At 41.4% G+C, this 21,333-nt stretch overlaps 1 protein-coding gene across 1 annotated transcript in view; it reads right to left on the bottom strand.

Annotated features, from left to right (window-relative positions):
• The window catches only part of SORCS3 (sortilin-related VPS10 domain containing receptor 3), a 275,728-nt gene that overhangs the window by 177,265 nt on the left and 77,130 nt on the right, over window positions 1-21,333 (bottom strand). The window contains exon 3 of the mRNA XM_010007928.1: window positions 5,010-5,077. Within this exon, the coding sequence (XP_010006230.1) occupies window positions 5,010-5,077 (68 nt within the window). The remainder of the gene's footprint in view (window positions 1-5,009; window positions 5,078-21,333) is intronic.

Below are 21,333 nucleotides of genomic sequence, written 5' to 3'. Positions count from 1 at the left end.
ATGAGCAGATGCAGAGGAAGCACATTAATAAATCATAAGTGTCATTAAAATTTGTAAACTAATATCTTCTGGGAAGTCTTGGCAATTAGTCTCAGAGCCTTCTTGGCAAACAAAAAATTAATAAGTCCAAAAGGTCCACTGTCTGATGATATCCCCGCCCTCCCAGAAAGGTCATTGATGGAGCAATTAAGAGACAACACAAATGGACCAGCCAGAAGGCTGGTTCACTAAAGACAAATGAGCTCCATGAAACAAGATGACTAAGGCATCTTAATAAGCAAAGGTGGAATTTCAATCTACACACCACCCTAAGACACACACAGAGGCTTTTAGAATCTTATTTGCTAAACTACTACATTTTACATGATTTTGCATTGCCTCCCTTTGGCCCCCTCCAGCTGGATAAATACAGATGTCAGGAGCCTCTGCCAAGCCTGGTATGTCAGCATGAGCAAGAGAACTTTTGGGCACCCTGGTTTGCAAACCCAGGAGAGGTCAGGGTTGTGCTTGCATAACCTGGTGACTCCTTTCCTCCATGCCCTAATGGCTAATTGCAGATATGAGAAACCCTTCTCCTCATCAGCACAGGATTCCTGCTCTGTGCTGTTAAAAAATGCCAAATAAGACGCAGTAATGGGAAGTGTTACCACTTTGAAAACTCCGTTTTCTGCCTGAATACAGTCCTCCAGAAAAAAACATGTATCTTGTCAGCATAAAAGTGAAAAACAATAAACGTAATCAAATCTGACAATACTGCAGGGATACATTAGCTGGTCACAGTGGCTGTCTGGAGATTGCATTTCAATGCAGCAAATTCCAGAAAAACTACACTGCAAAACACATGCAGCCTGACCACTACTGAGCTAGAGGTTGTGGCACAAACCAAAGCTGCCATTGTCAGCACCACAGTCTAAATAACTCTGAGATAGCAACTCTTTTAAGGAAGCTCTGGCTGTGCCATGACCTGTTTTAGGTTTACCTTGTTTCACAGAGGATGATACGGAAATCTGAGAGAGGCTTATTCAATCTCCTGATCTCTGCCTTTTTACTCACCTATCTTAAGAGGTAGCTACATTTGAAGCAAGAGGACTGAGCTTCCATTCCCAAAAGGGGAGACACAGCATTTCACGCCACAATCACCATTTTGCACCCACAGAGCAGCCCTAGCTGAAGCCAGCTCCATGTGCAACACATGAACCTAGGGCACAGAAATGAGATGTGAAACTTTGCAAAGGAAATAAATGCTAGAGGTACACTGAAACATGCTGATGGTCTCTGGAGGCTGTGGGAGGCTTTAGAGGCAAGGACATAGAAAGAAACAGCATAAAGCCCTTTGGTAATTCAAGCAGAACTGAATGAAAGAGCAATGCAAGACATGAGGCAGCTTGTAACCAAGCTGAGAGGTTTTACTCCCTTAGCTCGAAGCTAGGAGTTGCAGCTGCCATCTCTGCTAAAAAACCAAAGTTGTTTGTTTTTTTTCAAACTCAATACAGAGGCTAACACAACAGACCAATCCCTTCAGGCCCAGCAGCCACAAAAGTAAAAAAAGACTTGGGGATTTTTTACTACTGCCATGGAACACAGTTTCCTGGTTAATAAACAAGAAAACAAGAATGAATATATGCAAAAATTCCTTCACCGGCTTTTTACCCTCTTAAGCAGAAAGAGTCAGTCATTATTTGAAAATGGATTAATGCATGGGCTGGCATTATGTACCATCAGACAATTTAGCTGGGACCACAGAGGTGGAGAGCACCAGGGGATCCATCAAAGGTGGGTAAAATGGTAGCAGGTACTCAGAGCTGATACATGCAAGAGCCTGCACATTGGAAGAAAATCTGAACTACTCCCCACTACCTAATGAGCTGATGTGTTGCAGTCATGGCCATGGCACTGATCATAAACAGCTCTGCTGACCTGCACTTCCCCTGTATGCTCTGTCACCCAGTTGTCTCCTTGTCTTCATCTGAGATTGAAAGTTCTCTTGGGATGGAGGCTGTCTTTTAGCTATTGCAGTCCAAATTTAAATAGCATATAAGTATATACTACATGTTATAGTACATATTATGCATATATATATTATGCCTTGTATATTTATTAATATAAATAACATACAAAGAGACCTCTTCCTGCAAATTCCGATGTCTCACATCATCACAATCACAACCAGAATAACTCAGTTTCCTTTCATAGGAGGAAAATGATCACCTATATTCAACTTCATGAGAAAAACAAAAACCCAAACCATAACTGACAGGTATCTCTCGTGATCCAGAAGAGATGTAGCATTCACAAGGGGGAGGGATGTGACTGAGAGTGTGTGTCTTTCCTTGAGTTCAGCTGCTTCAAGGCTAGCTATTTCAGTAGCAATGGAGTCCTTTTCTGTGATTTTTATTAGGTTTTTTTAGGCCCCAGAAGCATAGATTTGCTTATTAGAGCAATGTCTGTGTTCCTGCATTTAAATGCTGACTAGCATTTCCTCTGTCTAAACTCATATCAGCCTGACACAGGAGCAGCTTCCAATGTAACTTTTAATTCTCCTCTCTCCTTCTCTTGCTCTCACGCCCTTTTTTTAAATTACATTCAGGATGTTTTCTTATTGATTTACTTGTCTTTCTATTTAGATGCAGGGATTAGAAATGTCTCTTATATGGCAATTCAGTTTTCCATTAAAAGAAGCCTCTCATGCTATAACCCGGGGGGAACCAAGATGAAGGTTTTGAAGCAGGCAGAGGCAAGATGATATTTGGAGATTGCATTGCACTCTGCTTTATCTCAGCATCCTTTGAAGAACTGCCATCTGATTCATTGCTCTCTGCCACAAAAGCCACTCCTCTCTTGTGGAAGCAACTGTGATTGCCAAGCGTTCAGAATAGATATCATGAAGCACCACGGTTCTGAAGGGCAGGACTCCTGGTTAGCAGGAAGGATGTACTGTATTCCCAGAAAAGGGGAAAAAAAAAACAACAAACCAATAAAAAACAAAAGCCTCCTGGAAATGACCTCCTGATAATTATTTGATCACTGTATTCAGTTTGTAACCCATAAGTTCTGGAGACTCAAAGATGGCTTTAAAAGAGTCTACAAAAACTACTATGGAAAGCAAACGCATTGCTGGAAAGCTTAAATTCACCCTGCCAAGACAGATCCTACCTTTGAAATTTTCAGGGTCTCAAAATTAAAATATTGAAAAGTACCAATTTAAATAACGCAAAGATTCAGAGGTGTTAATGTGCAAATAGAACAGAAAATCCTGAGAAAACATGTGTTTATTTTTGATTATTTCTTCCACTTACTATTTATTTGCATTTCTACAATGTCCTTTCCAAATAAATTTGTAGCTCTCCCTTCAGAAGTACAACATGGCTTAATCCTGAATTTTCCAGGTGGGAAACTACAGTTTAGAGCCCAAAAGTTCTACCTGCTAGCTCTTACCCCAAACTCTCCTTCCAAACCTTGGAAGAAAATCCAAGAGGTTCTGACTTCTCCACATGTCTGAATATCTGGGCCCCACACTGGCCCCTATTGCACTGCAGAAAAGATGCAGCAGTGTCTGAGAATATGCTCACAATTCAGTGGGTTTCCACAGCTGACCAAGTCCTGGATGCATTCAGTTGTACCAGTGGTAAAACACATTTCCATCATTCTGGGAAAATTCCAGAAGGGATGGTGATATTATCTTTCTGTAGAGCTCAGGTGATGCTGTGAGTTCAGTAGTAGGACAGCATTTGCCTGCTTGTTCCATTATTTATGCAGAGCGGATCGCTTGGCAATTACACTTAAAGTACAATGGAAGTGCCATTTGTACTTGTTAGGTAAAGAGGCAAAAGTTTTTTAAAGCTTTAATACCTTGAAAAGTACTAGGGTAAGTGGAAATGACTGTGTTCTCTCTTATTAGCTGCACAGTTATTTATACTTTTTCAGATTATCATGGTACAGTGCAATTAGGGTTTGGAAGTACTGTTCAAATTGAGAACTCTACTGAACAATTAACCCTTAAGTACATCAACAGGAATAAATCTGCAGCACATGCCCAAAGTTTGCTCTAAACAGGGGCTTTTAAAGTAGCCAGGAAGAAAAAGTGTAAGAGATCAACTGCCAAGAAGCTGCTCACATCCATTGCTCATTGTAGCAATGGCTACAATGCATTGGCAGTTCCACCAACTACACTCTCAGCAACCTGGACAATCACAACCTGCTATTTTTGTCTCTAGGGTAAAAAACACCTAATAACAATCCTGTGAAACGCATAACTTTTTCATGCCCCAGGTGGGATGTTAGGAGGAAGAGTAATCAACAGTAGTTAGAAACTATTGGGCATTTCAGACGTCAAGGAACTGACCCTGGGGGAAGGAACCCCTCCTTGGGAGGAGGGGGAAAATAGGTGGGATCCAGTGTGCTTTCCCAGATGAGCACAAGGAATCTCACACTCCAGACTAGGTGTATGGCAGATACATGACACATCTTAATCTACCAATAGTGAAGACACCAGCACCTCACTGTAATATCTGTAGTCCTTAAAGCCCAAGACAACACAGATTCACTGCCAGGATGACCATCTTAGCTCACAGGGCTGAGGAACATGGTTAAAATCAGCTAAGATCATATAATGCACTGTATTGCACACCAATTTGCTATAGAGACTGTTCTCACTGCCAGCCTTACCGCTGAGACTAAAGAATCAGAATCATCAAGGTTGGAAAAGACCTTTAAGATCATCAAGTCCAACCAACCAATGAAGACACTTGTCTAAGGCCACTCAAAAGCCAGAATGAAACCAACAAGCTGCTCTATGTGCCAAGGAAATGCCCATACATCAAGAAACTCCTTTGCTTGCAGACCCCATTTCAATAAAGCAATGTGTTCTTAATCATGTGTTCCTTTTCCAAAAGACACCTCCAGTTACCTCAGATTCCTTCCCATTTCTCCCCTTGCTCAGCCCCCAGTTCCACAACAGACAGAGCACAACCCCTCCAGCACAGTTACTGTGATTTCTATAATCCACTTACCTCCACAATGAGCTCTCAGTCACACTCCCCAAGTTAAAGTCGTAGAGCTTTGTCAGAATGAGAATCACCTAAAGAGGGGGAAGGGAGGGAGGTAGACAAAGGGAAAAGAAAGAGGGGAAAAAAAAAAAAAAGTTTTCCTTTAGACTGTGTAACAACCAAGGCATCTGAAATTACCCAAAGGGGAGATTAGCATTTATCCGTTAAAGTTGTGGTATTACAGGATCAAGTTTAAAAAAAAAAAAAGTAATTAGCTTAATGCATCATGTAACCAGTAACATTTATTTTAACCTCAAAATGTTTTGCTTTGAAATAAAACATGCCAACAGGAATTAATCAAACATTGTGAGCTGCCTTCTCTACAGCTATGGCTATTCGAGGTCAGGGATGGAATCAGATGTGTCCTTGTTCACTCAAAAGCCCCATCAGAAAGAACAGTCATTTTTTCCTCTTTCTTGGAGTGCTACCACAGACTGGTGAGTTGCCATGGAAAGAACTGGAAAGTTTGTTTATGAAGATCTCCATCCAGCAAAACAGGACAGTTTGCCCAGAATGAGCTTTGTTGTTCCCTGTCCACTGTCACTGACTCCAGGAACATGGGAATTTCCACACTCTATCACCTTTCAGCAATGGTAAAATCGAGGGACACAGAGCATGAGAGTCAGCTTAGACACTGAGTAAGACAAAACTTCAGCTGAATCTTTAGTGCTCAAGGAGAGTCAGAGCCTCCCAGGACCCACCAACTAACTGCCAAGCCATGAACACTCCCATGTCATGCCCTCGCAAAACTGAGGTAGGAGGAGTGGGGAGTTAAGCAGTACATTTGGGAATGTGGGAAGTACAACTTCACTCTGATATCCTTGGTGCTTTGATCTCAGATTTCATGGGTTATCAGCTACATTGTCCAATGCCACCCATTCCCAGAAAGGCAGCTATGCGATCCAATAACTTGTGAGCCTCTGTGCAAAGCTCCCAGGCTCAGACAGGATGGGAACTTCTGCAGAAATAATAAAGGTTCCTCAGTGGAAGTTAAGGGCATCTGAGCATCTGCTGCTTGCTTTTTTAGCATACTAATGTCACACAGTTCATTCCTTTGGATACTATGGGACTAGCCTCAGGAAGAGGTCTGGGGCACCTCTTCATTTAGTTTTAGCTTCATTTTAATATTTCAGCCCTGTTTCCTCCTTGCAGGGTTCAAGAACAGGCTAGTTTCCTTTGCATCTGCTTGCGCTGTGAAAGCATCTAAGGAAATTTTTAGCAAACGCTTGGAGGTTTTTGGTTTGTTTTGTTAACAGGTACTTTGCAGTTTGGCTAAAATTTGGGTCTAAATGAGAAATGTGAGCCAAAGGGTTGGGTTCATTAATGTTTTCCTGTGCAACAAGGATATTTTCTACTCCGAAAGCTGCATCTTCCCTCTTCCTCCTCCTACAGCAGTGGGACCAGCTACACCTTTTATTTGGGTTTCCCAGCTGCAAGGCTGCTGGTTGAGGAGTTTAAAGCTTTGCAGAAAAATGCCAAAGGATTAATCAATATCACAATGGCTGCAGCAGTCAGTTACTGTCAGCATAAACCAGGAAGCGACCTGTTCAAATTGTAAGGGACCTTGGTACGTGACTATGCAGTCAGTGCTCAACTTAATGGCTTTAGAATAGATGCTCTGAGCATCCCTCTCTCTACTGGATTCACTTTCTCCATCCCCAATTGTGTTTTGTCCCTTTATTTCCCCATGCAGAGACTTTTACGAGGAAGATAAAAGCCAAGCTGCTTCCAGCAGGACGTGAAAAGAAACCTGCCAGGCAGATTTGAGTCAGCATATGCAAGCCCATGTCAGCTAAACCAACGCTGTGCAGTAGGGAAATAAGGACAATATCCTTTTATCACAACTTAAACCCTGCACACACCTTCCCATACAGAGGGGGATAAACCAGCTGCAAATTGCAGCAACCAAGATTTGTATCCCCTTACACCGAGTGGAGCAGTTACAGCCTGCTTCCAGTTAAAACATTACAAGAGTGACATTTTTAGGATGTTCCCTATATTCCCACAGGGGCTCAGGACCCCTCATGAGGGTCTCGATGAAACCATGCATCACAGCTCATGCCCTGCACTGCCAGCCACGACACCCTTCTTGCTGTTCACAGCTACGGTGAGGTTTCACAAAGTTAGTTTTCCAGTTTCAGAGCCTAATCACGTTGGGAACAGCAGGATGACTTCTGCTGAGTTCAGCGGATCCTAGATCCAGCCCTAAACTTATTAAATAAAATCTCTGCATCCTGGTCAAATTTCAACAGAATAATTCTACCTTCAGTCACAATTACCACTGAAGGCAGCATCCATACTCTCCCAGCTCTATGTGTGCCTCTCCCCACATCTCCTATGTCCTATATATATTTGAAGATGTCACTTATCTATTAGGAATCTTGCAAACTGCAGGCTAACACCAGCTTTACAGGAGTGGGTTGAATCCTACTCAGTTCCTGGGTATAAATTCAAAGTAAAACCATGTTGTTTACTACAGCTTTTCTGGATTTTCACCCAGGATGACTAACAAAATCCAGCTCTGCCTGTTGTTAATGCATAGAAAGCAAAAGCATGAGCATCCCTTTGCTGTTAAATCTCACAAAGGGTCTCTCCCAGGAAACAGCAGGAGCTGCCTGAGGCAGTGGTAATACACAGCACGGTCACCTACAGAAAGATGACCCTAAAATCACTCAAAACATAGTCTCAGGCCAGGCAATGCACTTGCACCAAAACCCCAGGCGGCCTCCACCCTGTCCCCACTTACTTTTGAGACAAGACACTTCAAATTCAGTAGATGTGACTCTTGCAATGGTTTAAGAGCTTGAAAACCAGAGAGGATAGGCGAGGCCGAACACACAACCTTACCAAGAAAAACTGCAAAAGCACATTCCCCCACAGCTCTGCCTCGTGAGACTGTGGAGCAAATGTAACTACTAAGGAAATGTCACATGCAGTTAAGACACAAATCAAAGCCTGAAAGCCACAGCTGGTTCCCGAGTTGTTTTCATGGGGTGCTTTTAACACACCATTGCAGAGGAAACTTCAAAGCATTTCAAGAGGCTATTCTGAGGCCTCCACTTCACATTGCCCCAACTGTGCTAAGAAACTAGAAGCAGGCATATCAGGGGCAGATGTAGACGAGTACCACATTTTCTAAGACATTCTGTTATTTAAGTTCTTAAGTTGAAAAATAGTGGAACAAAAGGTACAGAAAATTGGACATATTTTCCAAAACTGAATTCTGACAGAAATAAAAAATAATTTAAAAAATAAACAAGGAAACAAACAATAACAAAAAAAAACAAACAAAGAAACAAAACACACCAAAAAAAAGTAGCACATCATTGATTAAAGCAGAGACATTTTATTCCATTTTCTACCTGCTAGTTGGAGAAACTTAGCTTGGTTTTGTCAACACTAACAAATAACCTTGGCTTTTCTGTGTCAGAGTAATTTTGCATGAACATCTTGACAGTTTCATTCTAAAAGCTGAATTCAATGGAAATTTGGAGATTTCACATGTAATGTACTATTTGAAAACAAAAAAAATCCAAAACATTTCCTTCCCCTAAAGTGAGAGAAATCCAGAATTGTGACACTACAGAAAATGCCCACCCTTCAACTTAAACTAAGCTGAAAACATCTTGCCCTGGGGAAAAGAAAGAAAAATTACCAAAAGTTCCAAGTTATATTGATGCAGAAACAGCAAAAACTTACACTTAGGCTTTCTTTAATAAAATTAAATAATACACCCTTATAATGCCAAATTAAGCTGTTTCTGTTCATAAAACTCATCTCCCACAAATTAATTTCTGGTCAGCTGAATGCTGAACTGCATTTTTCTCCAGGATCACACTGCTCACTCCAAGAAACACAGCTGAGATGTGAAATTTCCCCATCCCCATGGGCCAGGCTTCATACAACCCCACTGCCCTTCCCACAACACCCCAGGGGCAGGCATCCCTGAGGACACCAAGCAGCTCAGTTGGTTGACCATGGCAAAAAGGGAGAATCACCCTTCAGAACAGAGGGGGAAAACATATCAGGATGAATTACAACTCCCTTAAGGCAATACAAACCCCCTGGAAAATGCAATTTCAAGCTGAGTTTACACAAAACTAAATGACCTGAAAAATTCAATAAACTGTTTTAGTTTTCTAGACAGAAGTAGAGATGGAGAAAGGATAATCAGAGAAACTATTTTTCCTTTGGAAACAAATGGTGGTCTAGTCCTGTAAGAATTCCTTTCTGTGCTTCATTTTACATACATGCCTCTCTCCACAATCCATATGTTTTTGTTTTGCAGAAGCTACACTGTCTGCTGAATACCCTGCTGGAAAGCTTGCATCACAAAAATGCCAAGTCCTGTCAATTATTCATCTTTCATGGCTTACACTGCAATGCATATTAGAGTCATAGAATCATAGAATGCCAGGTTGGAAGGGACCTCAAGGATCATCTGGTCCAACCTCTGTAGGTACTGCTATAGTTTATATGAGATGGCTCAGTATCTCATCAAGCTAAGACTTGAAACTGTCCAGTGTGGGGGAATCTACCACTTCCCTTGGGAGACTATTCCATGTTTTTGACTGTCCTCATGGTGAAAAATTTACCTCTTGTGTCCAGTTGGAATCTCCCCAGGAGCAACTTGTGCCCATTATCCCTTGTCTTTTTCCATGTGACTCCCTGTAAATAGGGAGTCTAAATATTCTTTGTAGCCACCCTTTAAGTACTGGAACACGGTAATGAAGTCTCCCCTAAGCCTTCTCTTGTCAAGGCTGAACAAACCCAGCTTTCTCAGCCTCTCCTCTTACGGCAGGTCCTCCAGTCCTTTGATTATCCCTGTGGCCCTTCTCTGGACCCTCTCCAGCCTGTCTGCATCCTTCTTGTAGAACAGGGAGCAAAACTTAATGCAATACTCCAGGTGTGGTCTGATAAGTGCCAAGTAGAGCAGGATGATGAATTCATGATCTCTGCTGGTGATGCCCTGGTTGATGCAGCCCAGCATTCTGTTGGTTTCTTTGCTGCTGCAGCACACTGTGCACTCACGTTGAGCCTGTTATCTACCAAGACCCCCAGGGCCCTTCCTCAGGGCTGTTCTCCAGCCAGGTGGATCCCAGTCTGAACTTCACTCCTGGGCTATGTGTTCCCGGGTGCAAGACCTTACACTTCCCCCCACTGAACTTTAGGTTCCTGCTAGTCCATTCCTCCAGTCTGTCCAGGTCATCCTGGAGGGTGACCCTGTCCTCTGGAGCACCAACCTCTCCACTCATTAATTAAGAGCCTCTGGCACTGAGAAATCCCACCATCTCACTGTACAGGATACTGAACCACTAAATCTAAATTTAATGACTGCTTCTTTAATATGAAGTCAGCAGGTCTCCAAGACTTCCCAGTCCAGCAGTCCTGAGTCTTTACACAACTTGCCTGGCATGAAAGAAGAATAAATAAAACTAGAAACAGTAGTGCAGGTTTTATTCCATGTTGAAAAATCATCCCTGAAGGGACCCCTATTATTCAGAATATTATTGGGAATCCCTGAGCTCATAAATCACAAAAGTTCTCAGAAGCCCTTCAGAGTATTCAGTGGCATAACAATTTTCATGCCCATAAAATTTTACTATGAAGCAAAATTACTTTTGTTCATTAAACTCTCCTCCGGATTTTGCCAATTTGAAAGTGGCAAAGTGCTTTGCATATACCTCACAGTGGAATATATAACTCTGTTTCCCACAAATTACAGTGTAAAAGCATTGCAGTTCCTTCAGCAGGTTGACAACAAACTTCAGGACGACTAAAAAGTGCCTCATCAAAGGCAGTCATGTTCCTCACCTAGAGACAGGAGAGAGAAGAGCACAGCAACCAGAGAGAGCAAATGATCATTTCAGGTAGACATCTGAAAAGCCAGAACTGATTCACTTAATGAGATTCATCTCTCTAAGTGATCCTGCTATATCAGCACAGAGATGAACATAGCTCATCAGTAGCCCTGTCTGCATACTTAGAAATGGTAATTAATAATGAGCAAAGGGATGAGCACTGGGAAGCGCACGGTGTAACATGGAGATCGCAGACAGATTCACCTGTGACAAATGACAGTTCTCAGTACATTTGTTCTGGCATGCTGGGGTATCCCTTTTCTGCCTACAGACCTACTTCTATGCTGTTGACAACCTTTTTTGTCCCCACACATGGGAAGCTTGTCTGCAATTTTCATCTGCCTTTCATCAATCATATGAGCGCAACAGCACCCAAGAAGTTAAAATGCGAACAACCATAGGCTACTGGGAACAACTATCAGAAAACTGCTCACAGCTGAAGGCAAATTGGATTAAAATGCTCTGGGACCTAAAAAGCCAGCAGAACTGCTCTTTGGAGGTCTCTAGCTGTTTGTTTCATTTTTGGTTTAGTGTTTTGTTTTGGGGTGGGTTTTTTGAGGGGTGAGGGGTTAAGGCACAAAATTCATAATTAAAGATTAACTGCTCAGCAAATTTGTGGATTTATTCAGGGTGACAAATTTGCTGCACACAGCGGTTTTTCTTATAATCTCTGCATTCAAAGCTAACTTGGACAAAAGCCACCAATATCAGCTAATCTTTCCCACATAAATGCTCAGAAGATGGGAAGTGGGTCATTCAAATGTTCAACATACACTAGTGATGGGTTGACCCCAGCCAGGAACTAAATGGCTACCCAGACACTTACTTTCTCTCTACTCAAAGGGGATGAGGGAGAGAACCAGAAGAGTAAAAGTGAGGAAAACTTATAATTCCAGACAAAGACAGTTTAATAAGTGCAAGAGGAAAAAAAAAACACCAAAGAGCCAAGCAATGCAAAGGCAGTCACTGAAAGATGGCTACTTCAGAAAGACTACTCCACAGTTATTATAGCTAAGGATATTATATAGGACAGAATATCTCCTTGGCTAATTTGGGTCTAGCTGTGCCCCCTCCCAGGTTCTTGATTGCCCCTGGCCTGCTCCTAGGATGGGCAGAATGAGAAACAGACAACCATGACACTGCACAAGCAGGGTTCAGCTATACCTAAAACACTGGTGTGTTCTCAACACTGGCTTACCCAAAAATTCAAAACACAGAATGACACAAGCTACTAAGTAGAAAATTATCTCCATTCTGGCACAAGTATTTTCCTAGATCCAGGTACAGTGTTTCTCAGTCACTATGTAGCCCCGGTCCTACCAAAATCACTTCACACAAATACACCCTCAAAAATGTATGCCTGTGTGTGTGTGATCACACCACACAACATCACCATCCTTGTTTGCCCTGGAGGTCTAAGTGCAGTTGCTGATACCCATGAGTGCCATCCTCTACTTGAGAGAAGCCCATAGCATTATTACAAAGCTCCCAGGTAAGAAATTTAAATACCACAAGTGTTAACAGGCTCTGCAAGCATCACCACTGTGAAACAAGGCAAGTAATGTCATCTTTGTTTTACTAATGAAGAACCAGAGGCAGAAAGTAAGTATTTCTCTGCAAAGGAACACTCAGGAAGGAAAACCCAAATCAACTTTTAAGAGTTTAGTTCAATCCACTTTGCAAATACATCAGAAAAATCAAATTAAAGACCACTTCATTCTGAAAAGGAGTCTCCATCCAGGAATTTAACAGCTGAAATAATCCACTTCAAAACATTTAGTTAATTTAAGCTAAAAAAGCATCACCTGGTAGATAAAGCACCACTCCAAATTCATCCACAGTAACAGAACAATTAGCAAAAAAGGAACATACACCTTAAATACCAAATCGCCTTCTTTTCCCCTGCCTGGTGGACATAGCTGAAGAAAACAGATCTCCAGATACTAGTAGTTAAGGTATAGAACATCCTAGGACACAAGAACAACAGAAGTACTAACAGCAAACACAGGCCAAATCCTGCCCACCAGAAACCAGAGCAACACTTTTTTGAGAGTAAAGTGATACCACTTAAGCAGCAGCAAAGGACTTTTTTTAAAAAAAAAAAATCTCTAGAGAGATAAGAATTATCTCTGGGTGGCTTCAGGCAGTGCTGGCAAAACAACCCTCTGAAATTGAAAGAGAAAAGTCTGAAGATCACACAGAAAAGCAAAAAATGTTCCAGTGAACTTGTGATCTCCAAACAGCTGAGACTGTCAAATTTGTCCTCAAAATAAGAACCAGCAACAAAGAGAGAGATACTTTTCTTTAATCTTCCTTTGCCTGTGTTGCTTTTCACTTTCCAGTATGAAAATTACCACTGTATGGTCTTTATGTTCCCTGTCCTCCTGCCTTTCAATGTAAATCAGGCAGTAGAATAAGCAGGAGCCAGAGCACTAGAAGTCTTCCCATGGATTCCCCTGGGACATTGGAGACAGACCACATTATCTTCACAAAGGAGCCCTTGGGATGTAAGAAGCAGTTTGAAATCCTCATTTACAGGGCTTGCAGTGAATTAACAGAATGTGAGACAGAAAAAACACAAATGCACTACAGTGGATTTGCAGAAAGAGCCAGCTATGGAGAGCCCAGCTCCCTCCTCCTGCGTGAATACCAGCAGGACCTGGGCAGGATTCTGTAGGTTGGTTCTCCACTTTGGCAGTTCAAGGGCAAGCCCAACCTGTCAGAGGAAAAGCACCCATTGTCATCAACAATGACAATTGTTGATGTGAGCCCTTCTGGGCTTACACAAAGCTAGAAAGGATTTGAATTGAACCTGGCAGAGTCTCTCATAGTTTTGGTTTTAAGCATTCTGGTGCAGGGGCTGTAATTTCAGATACATTCAGAGATGCCTTCCACACAGAAGTCCATGACATGGTTGTGACCAGCACCAAAGCCTCCAGGACACAGAAGAGAAATCTGACTATAATGCTTTACAATAAAATGGGGAAAAAAGTCAGATTCTCCTCCTCTCGAACCACAGATTCCAATTCTCACTCAAATGAGGGGTATTCATAGCCTTGAGCTGTATAGGATCTGCAAGTCAGCCACATTGTTCCTCCATCTCCACTAGACATTAAAAACTCAAAAATATCTGTCATGTAATATTTTTTTCCAAGGAAATAAGGAAAAAAATTGGTAAATCCTGACTCAGTTTCAGCAAATATATCTACTCCATACCTACCTGCTCACCTTTAATGCACAGACAGATAAAAAATTACTACCACATTCTTGACACCTCCTTCCTAAATAAATAGAAGAAAGGCCTCCAGCAAGGTTTTCAGCCCTTAAAGAGCTGCTGGATTCTGTTCCAAGGGCTGCAGTAGAGCTCTAAGCATAGCTGCCAGGTCAGATCATTAAGTCTTTTTCCTTTTTGGCAGGGGTAGGGCAAATCACTCCATAAAAGCTAAGTATTATTAGCCACACAGCATTGGGAGAGTGTTTGGGAAAGGTGTGGTGAACTAGTCCCCTTTTCTAGGACAGCAATAAAACAGAGGAGACATTTCAGTAGCATTCCAGATCATTAGGAATCAACAGAGTAGAGGGGAGGGTGAACACACCAATACTATCAGCAGCTTGTGAGTAGCACTAGCCAGAGAAGTCAAGAGACATAAAAAACCTCTCAGGTTATCTGATCCATCCCCCTGTCAAGGCACAGTTGTACACCACAGGATTTTTCCCAGCTCTTCATGATGGCCTTGCTGCACATAAACACACATTCGCAGCAGAAAAAATCATCCAGTTTTCTTAAAATAACAGAACCCTGAGCTTTATCTCTGTATAACTCAGTTAAATATAAATACAATCTCTCCTGGCAGGTAGTGATAGGATTTAAGAGTCCCCTATCATACATTATAAGAGGTGATAGCAAGAACTCATAATTTATTTTTATTGATTCAGCAACCCATGCTGGATCATATCTCCCAGTTCTTCCCCTTTCCTAAGAAGACTCCAAAGCCTTGGGAAATTTAATTTTTTTTTATTTATTTTTTTTTTGTCCCTCCTCCATCTTCCTTTTAAAGCTGCTATGAACACATCTCTACCTAAGTTCAAAAAGAAAATGAAAAAAGGCCACAGTTACTTTGCTGGCTCTGCTCTTGTTCCAATTATCTCCTGATACCATCTGCAAACCAGCAGATTTTGCACAGCAATTTAACTCTGTGGAGTTACATACCTGCTGAAGAGCCATTTAAAGCTTCTGATGTGGGGATCTGAGAAGAAGAAATTACTTGAACTCCAAGTGTGGGTACGCTACCTGCACAGGACAGCTCTCAATGAGAAGAGAAGAAAAATTAAAAAAAAAATTAAAAAAAATAAAGAATAAAAAAATAAAATTAAAAATAAAATAGGAATTAAAACAAAAGGTAAGACAATGCAGCCCTTTGAGGTGTTATAAACTGCCAGGGCAGGTAAGGGTTTTCATGAGGACTGAAGGCAAGACTGACTGGTTCCATAAAAGAAACTAAACTATGCGAGGAATTTTGTGTCAAAGCCATTTCTGAAAAGAGAGAAAAAAGCTCCCATAAAGCTGTTTTTTCAAGAGAATTCAGGCTGCTTGCTGTTCTTCCATTTCAGACTCCAGACTCTAGTCATGAATTCTCCTCTCTCACACATACATCCATCCTCTCTCCCCTGCCTCACATATGTACATATACACATACGAATATTACTGATCTTCCTCAGATTCCAATTGGCAACTCTAATAATTGGCATTGAACAAGAGATCACTCTCTTCCCAGGGACTGAAAATGGATTAAATAACCTGTTGAACTCCTTATCAGCCAGCCTCATGTCTACAACCTAGAGATTTATTTGTTCATATGAAAATGCACACTGCTAAACTCAGAAGACCAGCAGCAAGGAACTAGGTGCCATGGCTGTTGTGCTCCCTAAAACACAGAGCCCTGCCTTCAACATGACAGCAGGAGATGGGTGCTGGAGAAACCACAATGGTAGCAGTGCCATCTGGTCACTGGCCTGGCATTCAGAGCCGGGGAGGACATCAGAGCCTCTTCACTTTTCTCCCAGCTTTGATGCCAACTCACACATCTGCAGAGAGATTAATTTGTGATGGCAATTTTCTGAGACAATATTACTCAGTTTTGAACAACACTGCTTTGAGAAAACATCCTCCTCCCTCCAAGGGAACCAGTCCAAAAGCTGGACTTTCACAGATGCTTTCACCATGAAAGCAAAGGATGTACCTTCTCCTCCTGCCACGAGTTATCAACAAATCCAAGTACCTTAGATTGGCTTATTCCACTCCTCACAACAGCCCAGGGAAATAAGGATTGTTGCAGTTTGCCAGCTGACAATTGTAGGCACAGAAGGAAAAGGGGCAAAATGCACAAATTGTTCTGTGATGGTCACTGCAGGTCTCAAAGTCCAGTGCTTAGATTTTCCCCCACATTTACTACCTAACCTTGAATAACTGTAATATCATTAGTATAAACCCATTATTTAATCATAATTCTTTAAATATGTCTACGTGGGGTATTTATAATTAAATAGTATGGAAAGTGAAATACGAAAATCATCACAGAAAGAATAAAGTAAAAAATTGTGCTAGAATTATGAGTAACTATCACAGGCAATTTAGGTCAGTCAGGCTGAGCAGGGCACATAGGATTGGAAAGTGCTGGAGGCAAGAGACAAGGACAAGTCAGGGCTCTCCACAGACAAAAGGTCAGAAGCAATAATTTGAGTGCTAACTAGAAAATTTACATATTTTTTACATTACTATAGATTCAACAAAGATTAAATGATCTGATTATCTTATATATTAAGGTAATAAAAAATGTGGTCTGTCCAACTGACTGCACTCTTCTGACCTTGAACCCATGTTTATGCAGCAGTTCCTATCTGCAGATGCCCAGACCTACTTTGAAACTCAGTGGCTCAGTTGTGGTAAGGTCAAACTCTGCCCTAGAAGCTCCTTTTCCTACTGGTATTCTTCTGAACTCATCTTTACTCTTTATTTTAATAATCTGTATCATCTTTATTTTAAATTTTATTCTGTTTGCCTCATGTGAATATGTTTCATCATCACTACATCATCCTTGTGCTATAGCTACATAGTTTATTATTATGTGTTGTAACAGTAAGTAGTTGAACAAAATTATTCGAATGTGTTCTTCTGAAAACACACTTTCCTTGTTTTTGTGCAGAGCAGTTCCTTGCTCTTGCCAAACATCCTGGAGCCCTGATGTTAATCTCCTCTGAAGGACTTAATCAAGCAGATTTTTCATTAAATCTGGCTCATTACTTATTTGCAGAAACTGAGCTCAGAATGGTTCATGTCCTCTCCACCACATTGAGCCAGTCAGATATAACATTCTCCTCCATGTAAGGGCACTAAAACAACTTATGTTCTTCCTATGGAGTGCAGAGGCACAGGTTTGCTAACAGCAAGCAACAGCTTCCATGATATACAGTAGAACAGAGGACAGACATTTCCTTCAGGAAGCAAGAGGCTACAATAGCCACACTCTGTGGACTTAGCCCTGGGATACAACCAAGACTTGTGCAAGAGCACAGGTGGAAGAGAGATCTGAACCCTCAATTCAGAACTCTGGTTGGTCAGTCAAGCCAGAAAACTCATCTTCCAAAGCAGCCAGTTACCAGTTCTGTGCCTGCCAAGGAAATAAAGCTTTGGACGATACAGACAATACATTTTTGTGAACATTTTTCACATCTCAGTATTTCCTAAAGACAGGGAAAATATATTTGCTCAAATTCTGCCCCTGTAGGAAGGGGGAAAAAAAAACACACTTTTTTTGTTGTTGTTGTTTCCCCCTCAAAAAAATTGTCCTCTGAAGGATTGGCACCAACTTTGGGGCAGGGGGGATCATGAAGGGATGTATCAGGAACTACAATAAAACCGTAAGATTTGATGTCAGCCCAATATTGCAATTTTGGGGGACAAATTTAAAAATAAATAAATAAATAAATCCATCAGTTTGGGAGCTTTATAAGAAAGAAAATAGATTTTTCATGCTTTAAAAATACCTTTTGGTAATGTCTACATGGGGAGATGTGAAACAGCATAGTTAAAGCTGTCAAGGGCAATTTTTCTTGAAGACTTAAGCGTTCCATTACTTAAAAAAAAGAAGCTGAGAAAAATAGTGGAACCTGAATTCAAATCTCCTTTAATGCAACATTATGGCTGAGAATTTCAAAGCTGTAAAAGCTGGAAACAGATTCTACGTTATGCACATGGATTGTATAAAAGAAAAGAGGCAGAACACAAAAATCCAAAGCACTATGGACTTTTGCACCCCTTTCAGGGCTGGTTGGGGCCCAGGGGCAGTTGGTGAAAAGAAAATACCTACTTGCTCCTTTACTGCAACCCTCACTGCTGTAGAAAACTTTTAGAAGGTTTGACCTTGTGAGATCACTCCCTCCTGTTACCTAGGTACCTAAGAAATTCTTCATTATGACCTGAAATTTCTTGCCCTCTAGCCAAGGGAGAGATTGAAGCACAGTCTTCTTTTCAAGCCACTGTCTCTATCCTTCCTCAGAAGAATCATGGTTATGACAACTATGACCGATGACTGACATTTAAAATGGAACTAGAACCATTCTATGATTCTATGACTGCTTTTAAGATCAGGATTTGGGATGCTATCACCCAGGAGATAGACCCCTTTCACTCTTCCATGACAAAGGATAGATTTAAAAAGAAGGCTCAATGCTTTCCTCAACCAGCACCTGCATTGGCTCTCTTCGCCATCACAAGAACATCTGGGACTCAAAACCTGGAGACAGAGAATTGAGAGGAGACAGAGCCTCAGATTTTATGAAAATACTCTGTAGCTCTGCAGTATCTCCAGATGATCTTCAGAACATTTCACATACACAGGCTGTAGAGTTGTCTTGCACGTTACACTGAGATATCAAAAACTGCCCACCACTGCAGAAGGGCTCTAAACAACATCTGTAATCACACTGATTATTGCTGCATTGCCACATTCTCAGTTGAGCACCAGAAGTTTCTCAAAACTTTCAAAAATCTTTCTGCCCCTTGAGAAACATAACTGGGAATGGCTGTGCAGTGAAACAAAAGAAGAATGCAAATTGACTAAACAAGATCTGTAATAGCCTGTAATTAAAAAGGTTTCATAATCCTCTTTCTCTCATGAGAAAACTGGTTGTACAGTAAACAGGTGTCAGGAGATCAGCCCTGAACCAAGATGTCAGAGCAGCACAGAGTCCTTCACTGTATAGAGAACTCAGTCTCTCATGGTTTGTTGCATTTTGTTTTTCTTAAAGCCCTTTTCTTAAAGCTCTTGGAGGTCAGTGACAACTCAAAACAACAACAAAAATAAAAACCTAAATCTCAGTTCTTACTTTTCCGAATTCAGAACTCCATTTAAAGTCTTTGACTTCTACTTCCTAAAACACTACTAGCAGAGCACTTTTTTTTTTTTTTTTTAACATACATGTAGAGACCACTGTCTAGCTACATATCTGTTTCTAACTACAGATACAGCTACACAATGGTTTTAAACTCCAGGGCATTATTTTTCTGCTCCCCACAATAAAAGCAACTGAAAATTGACTTGGGATGTTTTAAATGCTTCAGATTTGCAGTGCTGTAGTCAGACTAGCAGAGCACTCTTGAACAGCTATTGCAGGTGCCACAAGCCCTTCACATTCAAGAACACTGGATTTACATTCAAACATAAAGGAAAAATAAACCCAAATTGATTCACATGCTCTTGCATCAAGAGAACAAGGGGTATTTTTAGAGCAACAACTTAGCATCCACAGCATGTATGGCATTCTTGATTAAACAAGAGATCCATGCAAACATAATAAACTTGTAATTTTATTGGCCAAGCACTGTGGAAACAATTCAGAATACATAGATTGCAATGTTAAGCAAACTGCAGCCCATGTATAACACCCATGAATTATAGCAGTTTGGCAACGAGCTGACCAGTTGCTTCTCACAGCCTTTAATAACAATCATCCACATCTTCCAGCACAATAGAAATTAGAGATGGAAGAGGCCTATTAGCTCATCCAGAAAATACAGGATTGTTCCCTATGGGATAATTGCTAATACTCTGTCCAAAGTAGATTTAAAGCTGTAAAGCATGGTAGCCTCTTTAGCAAGATTACTCAGAGTGGCTGAGAACTCAGTTCCATAAAGCTTTTTCTAGACATTTAAATGTTTCCTCTCTTTAAAAAGGTTACAGCTAGTCCAAGGTGCCTGGTCTCCATTGAATTCCCCTCCAGTCAGTCAAGAGAAGGGAGAGTTGTTTCCTTTTTGCTACAAAGCAGCAGGATATAGAGACTGACCTCCTTCAGCTGTTTCCTTCACAAACAGTCCTTGCCAACTCTTACTCGTAACAGCACCCTCAGCACCACCTCCTCCCTTTGCTCACTACACAGGTTGTATAGACTCATGTCCCACTTCCCATCTCAGAAGTCCTTTGGCCATATATGCATATATGGATTTCATTCTAAACATTAATTCAGTAAATCAGCTCTTCCAATTCACTGAACGCTCCCGTCACATGTCTGTGCACTAGTCCATATCAGTTCATATCTCAATGGGGACATGCGGCAACACCGCTAGCCCAGAGACTGGCAGCTCTAGTGCAAGGGACGTCACCTGACTGTGTCCTGTCCTAGGGCAGGGGCTCTTGCACAAGGCTGTGTCTCGCTAAATGTCCTTGCTGCAAACAGTGTCAGTCATGGCTCCAAATACCAAGCTGTATTTCCACTGCTCAGTAATCTCCATGCACTGTATCAGCCCCTTGGGAAGTCCAGAATTAAAAACATGTACAAGAAGAACTTGGCTGTGCCTGGGAGGGAGCAAAGGAGGGAGAAAGGGGATTCGGAGATTTGCAGACATGGGAATTGTAACAAGTATACTGCTATCCAGGCTAAATCCAAAACCTTGTAATTGTCACAGTCCAGCACCCAACACAATGGCATCTTGCTTCATGCTCAGGAGAGTCAGTAATGCCACCACAAGAAATGTGTGTCTAAGGGTGCAAACAGCAGCATTTAGCACTAATTGGAACTTTAGCAAATCCAACGTAATGAAACCAAACGTCTCCAGCCTGTACAGGTTACATCAGTAAAAATTATCTGCTTTTTAAAAACACAAGAGATGAGAAGGTGAATTATTTTCTCGTGACAAGACAGAGCTGGAACTCTGGAGAAGGTGCCTCTTAACCCCAAGCATTCCATGAAAAGCCCTTCCAAACTGTAACAAGAGTTACCAGCTTATGGCTGTGACCTCAGTGACAGCTTTCAGAAGTTTTTCAAGCCAGGGACACAGGAAGAAGCATGTCCAAATGAAGCTTCTTGGGTTTTTAATCTCTAACTTTATTTCCCTGAGAGAAGTTTCTTCTGAACTTTCTTCTACCGCTCTT

This window comes from Chaetura pelagica, unplaced genomic scaffold (genome assembly GCF_000747805.2).
Source record: "Chaetura pelagica isolate M959 unplaced genomic scaffold, ChaPel_1.0 scaffold531, whole genome shotgun sequence".
Lineage (NCBI taxonomy): Eukaryota > Metazoa > Chordata > Aves > Apodiformes > Apodidae > Chaetura > Chaetura pelagica.
This window is presented reverse-complemented; position numbering and strand designations above follow the sequence as displayed.